General features: G+C 48.8%; 1 protein-coding gene across 3 annotated transcripts in view; it reads left to right on the top strand.

Moving 5' to 3' along the window:
• Scml4 (sex comb on midleg-like 4 (Drosophila)) overlaps nucleotides 1–10,153 on the top strand; it is a 96,413-nt gene extending 86,260 nt beyond the window's left edge. For all 3 annotated transcript variants that reach the window (XM_013510902.1, XM_005377840.2, XM_013510901.1), the window contains 2 exons: nucleotides 7,020–7,165; nucleotides 9,801–10,153. In XM_013510902.1, coding sequence (XP_013366356.1) covers nucleotides 7,020–7,165; nucleotides 9,801–9,926 — 272 coding nt within the window. In that variant the 3' untranslated portion in view covers nucleotides 9,927–10,153. The remainder of the gene's footprint in view (nucleotides 1–7,019; nucleotides 7,166–9,800) is intronic.
• The last annotated feature ends 2,290 nt before the right edge of the window (nucleotides 10,154–12,443 follow it).

Raw genomic sequence — 12,443 nt, 5'->3', positions numbered from 1 at the left:
CCTGGTTAGAAATATTTTCCTCTTTTCTCTTTCTATGGTATGGCCCGTAGGCCCCTCATTCATAATGCAGACTCTCTCCCACCCATGCTAGGGCCCCAATCTCCCAACTTTGAGGGTTCTCTCATTTGTATTTGAATCTGCCACAGCCTCAGCAAAGGGGCTTGCTGGAGCCTGCATTAAGGGGGCTGCTGGAGCCTTGCTTTTATTGAGCATCTACTAGGGAGCACTCTCCATATGTTATTTATTATTTGTTTTAAATTAACATGTTTGTAATCTACAATAAGAAATAGACTGCATCACATCCAATTTATAGATGAAGAAAGTGAGGATCTGGAGTCAGTCAAGTGTTGAGCCCAGATTTGACTTCAACCTACTCTAAAGCCTTTGTCTCTCAAAACTACTCCAGGGGTCTCCCAGCTATGTGTGAAGGGTTTCCAGAGGCCCCCTGAGGTCCTAGTGTGTGGAGGAGAATGGATGAGAGCAGACAGGGTTCCGGCCCCTGCACCTCTCTTAAACAGGGCCTCTGCACATCTGCAGAATGCAGTTCTTTTTTGTTGTTGTTGTTGTCTTTTTGAGATGGGGTCTCACTGTGCAGTTCAGGCTGGCCTTCAGCTCACTTTGTAGCCTAGGCTGGACTCTAACTCGAAATGATTCTCCTGCCTCAGCCTCCCAAGTTCTGGGATTACAGGCATGCACCATCACACTTGGCTCAGAATGCGGTTCTCTATGTGCTTTGCTTGAACAAAATTTGCACAGCTAAAAATTAATTTGGAAACCAAGGGGCTCTACTACTTGGAACTGAGTGGCAATATACTAAAGTGGCCTCCCTGCCCATTTCTTACCCACCTGCCTGCCTGCAGCCGTACTGCGGGTCCTACAAAGGCCTGTTCAACATTGCTCTGAAATTACATCCTATGTGAAATCAGTTGGCATCAAGAAACCATGCCTCTTTCAGAGGGTTTGACCCAAGTCATACATGCTGGAGGAAGCCTAGAAATGGATTTTCTCCCAAGGGTGTTAATCAAAATTATTTAAAACCGCAGAAGCCAGAAATTAGCATGAGGCTGCAGGCGGGAGCGTAGGCCTCGAGGACATGGCAGATTTCTCAGCCACCTTCCCTCTCCTGTGGGATGCTCGCGCTGGCCTCCCGCGGTCTTGATAGATCTCCCCATCTCCCTGCCAGTGGGCTCTGAAGGACTGCGTTCCTGAGCACATTTCCCTGGGGTTTGCTGAGGCTCTTCCCTGGCTCTCACTGAAGACAGATACAATCAGCAGGAGCTATAACAAGGTTTCAGATGGCAAGAGCTCCCTGACTTTTGCACTGAACAGAATATGCTATAGAATTCCCAACTACAACTCAGCTCAAGATTCAGGATCCAGAAACAAAATAAATCTGACATTGTTATCACAACCCCAGTGCTTCCAGCGGCTTAGATTTTTCCTCAGTGGGGTATGGAGTTGGGTAAGGGCTAGAAAAAGAATGAGGCCAGTGCTCCCAGGTGTGGGAGGCATGGGAAGGGCTTATTCATTCTAGGGAGAGAAGCGTTTGTGTGAGACAGTGAGGGAAATCGAGCTGGAAGATTTGGGATTCATGTCCAGCAGATGAAGCTTTAGTCTGCAGTAACCATAAACTAGGTATTTCTGAGCAGGGGAGTGAGTGATGGCCGTGGGGTTTAGGAGAGGGATCTACTGGCCATTTGGGAAATAATGTATAAGAAAAAGAAAGCAGCTAAGTTGTGGTTCGTTCTGGCTGTTTAGCATTTTACTGCACTATCCCACTGAATCCTCTCACAGCCCAGTGCGGTAGGTGGTTGTACAGCTGAGGGGCCTGACTCAGAGAGGTTGTGAGGTCCTACTCTGTGGATGCTTCCAGAGCACAAAAGGCCAGAGGTCTCAGGACAGAGCTGTGAACTGGACACACATGGGCACTGTTCTGAGTGTGCGCAAATCCAGACAGACAGACGTTAACAGATTATTACACACATTTCATCAAAGCTGGAATTCTTGCTGGAAAGGAGAAGTGTGACGGCCGTGAGTATCTCAGGGGGAGGTCCAGCCTAGAGATAGTGGCACTGGATGGAAAGGGCAGCAGGAGCAGGCTGGGGAGGAGAAAGGGGCCAAGGCTGGCTGGAGGCTCTGGCAGAATTCGTGCTGCTTATAGGAAGTCACAGTGTCTGCTGGTGGCCGAGCGGGAATCCGGCCCAGCATCGCCCCACTTTAAGTCTATGGTCTGCCTCACCTCTAGCGGCAGCCTCTGTCCTCACGCTGGCATGAAAACCCTGTGTAAACACCTCAGGAGTGGCCAGGCTCTCTCCTCTGTCCTGTCTTTCTCGACAGCCCCATAGCATCTTGGGAACTCTAGAATAGAAACAGTGAAAACAGCACTGTTTTAAACCACCTGATTTTGCCCATATTGTAGGTTAGCCTGGTGGCCTCATTTCCAGGAAGGATGCATTCTACAGGGACCAGGTCACTTAGAGATGCTGGTCACGGCTCTGCCCTCCCTCCCCTCCCTTCATCTCTGAATCCCCTTCCAGCCAGCTCCAGCTGCCTGAGAGGGGCTGGGAGATGACAGCAGCCCGAGGGGGACTGAAGGAGGCCTGCGAGGGATGGTGGGCTTCCTTTGAAGGTGCTGTCAGGCTCCAACCCTGAGCCACACACTCACTTGATTCATAAAATACTCTTGAGAAGCAACAAAGGAGAGGCTCGATGGATAGAGGAAGAAACCGAGGCCCATTGAGAATGTCCGAGCCAGGAAGTGACCAGAGGCCGATGTGCGTTTTACCCATGGACACACTGTGCAAAGGTAACTTCCTCTGCACCAGCAGCCCGTGGTGGGAATGGCCCCTCCTGTATCACAGAGAAGCCCGGAGATGGTCCCGTTGCCATGTGGCTCATCGCTTATTGCATTCTCCCCCACGACTTCATTGTTAGTAAAATCTCCCCTGAATTATGAATGAGCAAAAGGCAGTCTTGTGGGTATGTGTAAGACAGAGAGAGGGAGAGAGATTTGCACACATGGTACAAGTACTTGTGCTTTGGAAGAGGCTGGGATTGCTTTTGAACACTGACTCACAGCCATTCTATTTCTGCTAACTATGAGTTCAGCTTTAGAAACAAGATGTAATTATACATTCATTCAGCGCTGGGTTTTGCTTTGTGCGTCTCTGTAGTCCTCGGAGCAATGTGACGGAACACAGGGGTCTCCGCTGGAGAACGCTGCCGTCTCCCAGGGCGCGGGGCAAGTGCTTCGCACGCAGGGTCCAGGAGGAGCAGATGTGTTCCCTCTGTCGTGGCTCGCCATCCACCCATCACATCCGGCTGCCCTGGCTGTGTCAGTCTGGCCCCATCTGTCTTCCTGACACTTCTGCAGCAGCTGGGGAGGGGTGTTTATTTTTTCTGTGAGCACAGACCCCTGTAACAAGCTTGCCAACCTGCTGCGGAAAGTTCCATTTTTTTCCTTCCAGTGTGAGTTTATGTGCTTTGGATGAGCAGCAAGTCCCAAGGTACGAGTTGGGCTTCCTGCTGCTCACTGTCTTGTATGACTAACAGGCCCACTCAGAAACGCTCCCAAGCCCACCCGCGGCTGCTGCTCTGTCCCAAAAAGGTGAAAAATGCCCACAACGAGCTCCGGCTTGTAGGCCCGGAGCCGGCCTCCTGACTCTGTTCTCTGTTCTCTGTCCTCCACAGTCACCCCCCAAAGGCATCCTCCTTAAAGACAAACCAGCCCTCTGCCTGCCCTGATGTTCAGGCTGAGGAGAAAGCATTTTCCTGAACTCGCTCAAAGGGCTTTAGGGTCTTGCAAATGATCCTATTAATGTGCTGGTTTTTTTCCCTTCCTGGCAAATAGGGAAATTAGATTTGACCTCTGCTCGCTCTAAAATAATTCTAAAATCATTCTTGGACTGAAGACTTCCCGCCTTTGTAGTCAGAGCATCTATTACCACCCTGATTAACGCCCGTGCTCTGATGGGTGGACCCCAAAGACAAATGTGATTTCCGTGATTCCTCGTCCCTATGTTGAGAGCAGATGTCTTTAAATGGAGTGAAATCATCTTAAAAAAGCATGCATCAGGATTCAGACAGCTCTAGGGGGCATTAACAGTTTCCCAGCGAAATGCCCTATGCCAAAGCGCCTTATAGGACCCTTCAAGGTCCAATAAGGGAAAGGCAATGAAAATCACAGAGTAAATCCAATTCCCAACCAAACCATTATATATTTAGGACAGACTGGGAAATGCGATGCTGTATTTTTCTCAGCACTAATGAAGCCTTGGTACATTAAAAAAAAGTGGTTAAGGGGCTGGGGATTTAGCTCAGCGGCAAAAGCGCCTGCCTGGCAAGCGCAAGGTCGTGAGTTTGGTTCCTGGTACCGGAGAAAAACCAAAAAAAAAAAAAAAACCAAAAAAAAAAGTGGTTATACAAGCAGCCTATATGCCCATCAACAGGTGACTGGATAAAGAAAATGTGGTATCTATACACAATGGAGTACTACTCAGTGATGAAGATGGGTCAATTTGAGTCACTTGTAGGAAAACGAATGCATCTTGAGATCGTAAGGCTAAGTAAAATAAATCAGACACAGAAAGTTAAAGGTTGTGTGGTTTCTCTTATATAAGAAACTCAAAATATAAGTAATTTAAAAAGAAAAATAAAGTGAGACGATAGGAAACAGGGAGGCAGATTTGTGGAATGGGAAGGGGGTCTGGGGAAGAAGGAAGAGGGGAAAGGAGAGAGTAGGGAGGGGAAGGGAAAGTAAAAATGGTTAAGCTATGGCCGTACACCAGCTCCCCAAGACTGATGGAAATCTTACATATTGCAAACATATCCCAATAAATAAATATAGAAAAGTTAAAAAAAAAAAAAAGAGGAGGCAGAAAGAGACAGCAGAAAACCACTTTGCCTTGAGGCTGAAGAATAAATAAGCAAAGGCTTCTCAACTTCTAATTTAGAATTATTTGTAGGGAAGCTGCTCGCTTTTCAGAGCCTTGACCTTTTTCTAGCCTTAAAATAGAATTAAAGATTCCCCATACAAGGCTTCTGCGTAAATTACCTGGACTGCTTCTGCAAACCTCTTGATGCATTTCATACCTATCGAAGACACACTTCAAATATATTTACTCTACTTGGAAGCGTGGAGGCATTGTCATGTACGACCTCTGTAACTAGAGGATCATGTTTCATTTTTTACCAAACACTTCACCCAAGCCCAGGTACAGAAAAAGTGCTCAGTAAATTCTGGAAGCCCAGGGGAATTCTCAGGAAATTAAACTCTAGCTGTGAGCTAGAGAAAAGCCTACAAACAATTGGTCTACAAAGTGGAGTGTGGAGAGCATCGCAGAAGAAGAATAATGGTTTGGGGTGAAAGTGGAGAGGCAGAAGATATTCAGACAGCGAGAGAGAGACAGCAACATTGCTCATGCAGACAGCAGGTGTTCCCTGGGCTGTGCCAGTCAGTGGGACTTCTGTGGGAGGCAGGGGGAGGGACATGTCTCCTGGCAGAAGCCAACGCACCAGCTACGGGTGAAGAAAGGGGTGGGGAGACATTGGCCATGGCAAGCTTGCCGAACCAGGTTGCACAGGGCAGCACTGAGGAGGCAGGGAGCCTCCCCCCTTCTGTGAAACGCCTGACCTAGGTCAGCCCAAGGGCCTGGCCCTCCCCCATTTCAGTCCTCACACTGGCCCCTGCAGCTGGGAGCACTGTCGTGCTACACCGAGGTGGCGTGCTCAGATCGTTAGCAGGGAGCTGCTCCAGGATCTGTCTGGAGGTCTGTGCCACCAAAACTCTTCTCCCTCCGTCTAGGGAGGGAAAGTACTAGTGAGACCAAAGGCAGCCATTGACCTTAAGGTGCAATACCTAGGCGAGGGGGACCCTCGGAGAGTCTGCGAGACATCCCCAGACAGAGCTGGGTCCCAAGGGCAGCAGGAGCCGGTGGCAATTCTTTGCTGTTGAATAAGAGAAGGTCTGGGGCAAGGAGACCTATCGGAAACCATCACGGGGGTTGGTAAGAGGTGCTGAGCCAAGATCCAGCAGAGAGACAAGGTGCTCAGCACCCAGAGGCATCTTCCCCGGTGCTGCAGAAGAAGTAAGTGTGGGAGCAAGGAGGAGGGAGGAGGTAGAGGCAGCGGGGACAGGAAGAGGAACTGGCTCTGCGGACGAGGATGAGCTGGTCTGGGGTGTGCACAAGAATAGGTGAGCCCTGGCTGTTTCTAGGCAACTACTTCATGATACTCTTCCGCGCCGTTGTCCTAACCACTTTCATCTGCCGCAAGGAGAGGGTCGCTCATGCAGCCAGTTCCCAAGGAGCGGCTCTGGGCCAGGCACAGGGGCAGCCCCAGGCGGTCCAGGAGCTCTCAGTGCGGTGGGGAGGGGCAGAGTAAGGGCCCTGATGGCCTCCGTGTGTGCCTGGGCAGCGAGTACGGTGACGCATTTCCTTCTGCGTGTTCAGACAGGCACGGAGCCCGCCTAGTCAGGGGTTCTGTGGTGGGGGTGGGAGATTAGCCATTCTGCAGAGGCCAACAATGAGAACAAAATGTGTCTTCATCGTCTCAGAGTGAAGCCAATGGCGCTGAAACGGCCTGAAGTCATACAAGCGCCCAGCTCCCTTCAGCGCCCCACTTGGACATTCATCTTGGCTTACTTGCCTTGGTCACCAAGTGTCAGGAGGCCCAGGACCCACTGAGACAGAACCGACAGAAGGCGGTTTTAAAAACTCCAACTTGAATCAGAACTTCAGCCCGCTGAAGGGAAGACCTATTCCATTGCTTCCTTCCCTGGGAGAGCAGCGGGCTCCTGCACAGATGGGAACGGCCCCGGGCTCCCTGCTCCTCACGAAGCAGCCAGTCACTGCCTTCCCAGTCACCAGAGGTCACTTGGCCCCACCTTGGACTCCAAGGCACAAAGCTGCTCCCCTCACCCATTCCTCCCCAGCTGGAAATGGTGGGCAGCACCAGGTAGGCGCTGAGGCCGCGGGCCCACACCTCACCGCCTCCTCTGTCTCTCTGCTCACTCCATCCAGCCTCAAGCCTCCCTGCAGATGGCCAGGACACCAGGCCGGCGAGGACCAGAAACCCTTCCACCTGGACCGTGGAAGACGTGGTCCGGTTCGTGAAGGACGCTGACCCGCAGGCTCTGGGGCCGCATGTGGAGCTCTTCAGAAAGCACGTGAGTGTGCGGTGGGGTTGGCTGGGGAGGGGGTTGGAGGTGTTTCAGGATCCCCAGTTGTGAGGGTTGGGACCGAGCCCTGGGGCACCCTTGAGGGAGACAGAGATGAGGATGACAGATGCAACCACAGGCTTCTCAGAGCAACACACCCACTTGATTCTGTTCGTAAGGGATATTGGTCCCATCTGTTCTCATTTTGGCCTTCATCAGGAGCGCCTGCTTTCCTGCGCATCCGTCTGTCTGTGCCTCCAACAGTCATTTATAGCACACCTACAATATGCCAGGCAAACTGGGAGAGTGCTTCTTCCTCAGCTGCTTTGCGGATTAAAGGAGAAAACGCACATAAAGTGTTCAGCGTGGTGCCTGGCTTACAGATAGCCTTCTGTTAGCAGGCACTGTTACAGTTATTTAGGAAATTCTGAAATATATTAAAGATGGTAAATGAAAAAACAAAGGTGAGAATTAGTGTTTTATCTACCAAGCTTACTCTATTAGTTCCATGTTGCTGCTATAATAAATTGCCACAACTTAATGGCTTAAAACAATACAAAGTTCTTATCTTGCAGTTTGTAGGTCAGGAGCCTTGCTGGGGTCTCCCTGAACTATGACCCAGGGGCAGCAGGATTGCATTCCTTCCTGGATGTGCTAGGGAGAATCTGATTCCTGCCTGTGCCAGCTCCAAGCCTGTAGTCATTCCTTTGTATTCCCCCCTCCCTCAGCTTTAAAGCCAGTAATATTGAATCCTTCATAGGCTGCCCTCGCCATGGTCCTGTCTTCTGACTTCTTCCCCTACTTTTAAGGACCTTCAGCCCTTCCTATAATCCATGTTTAATCTCCCTACTTCAAAGTCAGCTGATCGGCAACCTGACTCCTACCCGCAGACTTACTTCCCCTCTGCTATGTCACCTAAACACAGAGTCCAGGGATTAAGATGCAGATGTCTTGGAGGAAGGGGAAGGAACATTATTCTGCCTGTCACTGTAGCCAACCGCTCCCCCTCATTTTACTTGGTAATTCTGTCATAGAAATCATACTGTCAGATCCAGGGAGGACCTTCTTCTAATTCAACATTTGCATTTTATTAGGCATATTTTTAACATTGCCTTACAGTGTGCTTAGACAGATTGGCCAGGAGGAGTTTGGATTTCTCTCCAGGGTGGTAGGGGATAGTGGGAAGCTAGGAGGTAGGGTAAAGAAGGAACAGCAGGAAATGATGCTCCTCAGAGGGACCCACAGATGAGCTCCCCCCACCCCTGTCATTATATCAAAGACACAGAAAGTAAGTGATATTGAGTAGGTGCTCCATCAGTATTGGATGGATGGATGGATGGATGGATGGATGGATGGACAGAGAGATAGATGGGTGATGTCTGCATGGATAGATGGGTGGATGGATAGATGGATGGATGGATGGATGATGGATGGATAGATGGATGGATGGATGGATGGATGATGGATGGATGGATAGATGGATAGGTGGATAGATAGATGGGTAGATGGATGATGGGTGGATGGATAGATGGATAGATAGATGGATCTATGGGTGATGGGTGGATAGGTGGATGGATGGATAGATGGATGATGGATGGATAGATGGATGGGTGGATGGATGATGGATGGATGGATAGATGGATAGATAGATAGGTGGATAGATAGATGGGTAGATGGATGATGGGTGGATGGATAGATGGATGGATGGATGGATAGATGATGGATGGATAGATGGATTGATGGATAGATGGATGGATGGATGGAGGGATGATGGATGGATGGATAGATTGATGGATAGATGGATGGATGGATGGAGGGATGATGGATGGATGGATAGATGGATAGATAGATGGATCTATGGGTGATGGGTGGATAGGTAGATGGATAGATGGATGGATAGATGAGAGTGGCTGGTGAACCTTGCTCAGTGATCTGAGTCCCCTGTGTCTCTTTCCCCAACCTGAAAATAGCATGTGGTGAGTGAGGAAAGCAGCCTGGCTAGCTTCATGAATCTCACATGCATTCTGGAGGTTACTATTTTTAGAGACAAAGGGAGCAACCTTAGGACCTCAAAGGATTGACTCGTTCCCTTCTTATTTCTTTGTACTAACCCTGAGATAAAGCAGGTGCAGTGTGTACACTGTCTGATATTATTGACAGAGCCAGAAACACAGAGTGTGATTTGCAGTTCTGTAGTTGGCTAAAGGTAGGAAGGCCTCCACAAAAACAAAGAAGAGAGTAGGGTGATGGGTGGGAGTCAGAGCCCAGTGCCAACCCCTTGGATGAGATGAAAAGGCAAGCTCTCATCTCAGGGTCTAGTAGATTTCACTTTTCACTCCTTTAGCCCTTGTTTGGGTAACAAATGTTATACACGGGATGCTGGGATCAGAGGTGGGGTTACGTTGATTTCTTCTATCAGGAATATGAATGGTCCAGTGTAGCCTATGACTCCAGGGAGATGATGGGAACAGGTGCACATAGTATTTCTTTGCTTTAACTTTTTTTAAAAAGGAGATCTTGCCCGAAGACCAAGAAAATATGCTCTCTAAATAAAGCCACCTGCCCTGAGCACTGTTAGCGTCAGCCACCTTTTGATTACACCAATCATTGTCTGAGTTTTCTTTCTCTGATCCTGTCCCACCAGGAGATTGACGGTAATGCTCTCTTGCTGCTGAAAAGCGATATGATCATGAAGTACCTGGGCCTGAAGCTGGGACCTGCCCTGAAGCTCTGCTACCACATTGACAAACTCAAGCAAGCCAAGTTCTGAAATTATCCGAAAGACAGAAGCAAAACCCAAGACCAGATCGCAAGATTACCCTCTGCCTTACCAACATCCAGCTAAATCATGAAGCACAGTCTCCTCTTCAAATTAACACTCACAAAGACTTGACCTTTCTATAAAACATGTGTATCTTTGCCTTTTTAGTCAATGTGGTTCTTTTTGAAAGGGTTGTATGTTTTACTGACCTGCCAAAAAAATTACCCCAAAATCCATTATTGTTAACATTCTTGCTATGGTTGTTGTTCATAGAATGGGTGCTGTTTTGTAATGAGGTAGTGGGGGAAGGAAGGCTGCTGCCTAGGTGAGCCCTGGAGTGTTCAAAGGCTGGGAGAAAGACTTTGTCCCTGCAGAGGGCACAGGGCTGCCAGCCCTGCACGGCAGCCCCGCCTCTACTCTGACCTGGCGACCTTTCAGTATGAGCCTTGCTGGATTCAGCACGGAAGATGACCTCTAAGGATGACCGCCTCATCTTCACTGTCCGGAAAACTTGAATTTTTTTTTCCCTCTGATAGAAAAAGAGGGATTCTTTCTCTAGTTATCCGAAGTACTGTGTTGCCCCACTAGAGGGCAGATTGTTTATGAAATGTTGGGACCACTGACTGTAGTCACTGGATCCTTCAGAACTCAGTGGCTGGGCTAGGGCTTCTAGGAACAACGTCCAGCTTACACAGAAATAGGGAATTTATCCCACAGTTAGCATCGCACATTGCAACTCGGGAAGAAGCCACCATCTAGGGGGTCCTCGCTCCCATCCACTCGTGACTGACTGACACAAGCCACAAAGGCAGCTGCCTAGATGGGGCTTCACGGGCCCTTCCCCTCCTGGGTCGCTGCGGTGTCGAGGAGCTGGCCTGCTGAAGAATCTTAGTGTCATTTCGCCATGGGTGTTTCTCGAGCTAAGAAGAATGTCTCCACTAAGCTTTGAAATGGGAGAGTTCTGATTTCTAATGACATCGCTGGTTCTGTAGTTTTATCTGTGGCTAATTTTTCTAGTCCTCAACAAATACACGGACATGCTATTATTGGGTTTAATTCGGTTTACAAATAGGTTTCCTTCCTCACCATGCAGTAATAGAAAAAAATTGATTTTTTTTTTTACCCCTTCGCAGCTGTGTCCAGAGAAGTATAATGAATCCACAGTTTAGTAGGCAGGAGGATGGCCTCTTCTCTGCTAGTCTTTGTATCCTTGTCCTTCCTCCCTTCCTCCCTCTCTTTCTTTCTTTCTTCTTTCTTTCCTCCCATTAAAACAGGAAACATATCATCAAAACAAATTCACCTTTGCCATAGGCACATTCTTTCTCTTAAAGAATATCTACAGAGTCAGAGATGAGACCTTTTGATCCAAGGGAAGGTGAGAGTCGCCAATACCTCAGGGTCTGCACTGGCCCAGTTGTGAAGTAGAAGAGAGTCAGCTTCCTCCAGCACGAAGCCTGAAGGGGTCTCAGCTGGCAAGTGGAATTGGATGAGATCTCAAGTCCCTGCGCCCCTTGACCAGCTGCCCTCATGTGGCACAGGAACTGCACGGTCTTGCAGGCAGCCCTAGGTAGATCTGCAGATCGGTCCTCTATAAATCAGTCAGAATTTAAATGAAGACCATTAGACACATTCCACGGTATGCCATTGGGCCCACTTTAAGGAGCAACACTGAAGAAAATGCATCATAGCAAAATCTTTTTTGGATACAAAAATGGTGGCTGATTTAGATTGTGACAGAGAAGAGAGTGTCCCAAAGTTACTGAATTGAGCTTGATCAGGGTATCACAGAGCAGAATGTCCATTGGTTTCAGCACATGGCAAAACTAATGTGAATCAGGCCTTAAGATGGAATCTTCAGATTTTAAAGTGATGAACAGTCCCTGTCCCTCAAAGGTTGGTTAATGTAAGTGCTCACTACTGCCCTGAAGTTGGATAACTCCCCCCAGAAGGCCCAGCACTTACGTAGTCAGAACTGCCAGCTTGAAAACAGTGGGGTGTGAAGCTCCTGCGGCAGCCCAGGTCCTTCGCTCCCTGGCTTTGGCTCTGTCCTTGCGCACTTGAGGTACTGCCTCCGCGGGCATGTGCCACCTTTGACGGCTTGCAGCATTAAACTTTCAAAATGTCCTATACCGCTCACCAGGCCTCCCTGTCTACAAACACAGGAACATTGGTGCCCCAATAAAATCAGCCCCAGGCAATGTCAAAGGGATGCCTGGGTTATTTTCCAGGAGGAGCCTCGTGCCTGTTTCAAGTCTAGGAGAAAACTGGCACTGCGTCCCTGTGCAGTTGCTGCCACCCAGGTGACATACCATCCGCGTGGAACTTTAAGCAGGCCAGATTGCCGAAGCCATGGTATTTAAGGTTTGACTTTTGAAAAATCTCACTACTTTTAAACTGAATGCTGCCGTAACAGAAAAGAACCTGGAGAGGAAATTCCTTTTGCTTATTTTTGTACCAAAATGCAACTAGCTGACCAAATTATCATAGCAATACTGCAATTATAATTAATTTTCAGCCCTCTCAAAA

Source organism: Chinchilla lanigera, unplaced genomic scaffold (assembly GCF_000276665.1).
Source record: "Chinchilla lanigera isolate Chin_1 unplaced genomic scaffold, ChiLan1.0 scaffold00010, whole genome shotgun sequence".
Classification (NCBI taxonomy): Eukaryota; Metazoa; Chordata; class Mammalia; order Rodentia; family Chinchillidae; genus Chinchilla; species Chinchilla lanigera.
The sequence above is the reverse complement of the archived record's forward strand: the minus strand, read 5'-3'. Positions and strand labels throughout refer to the sequence as shown.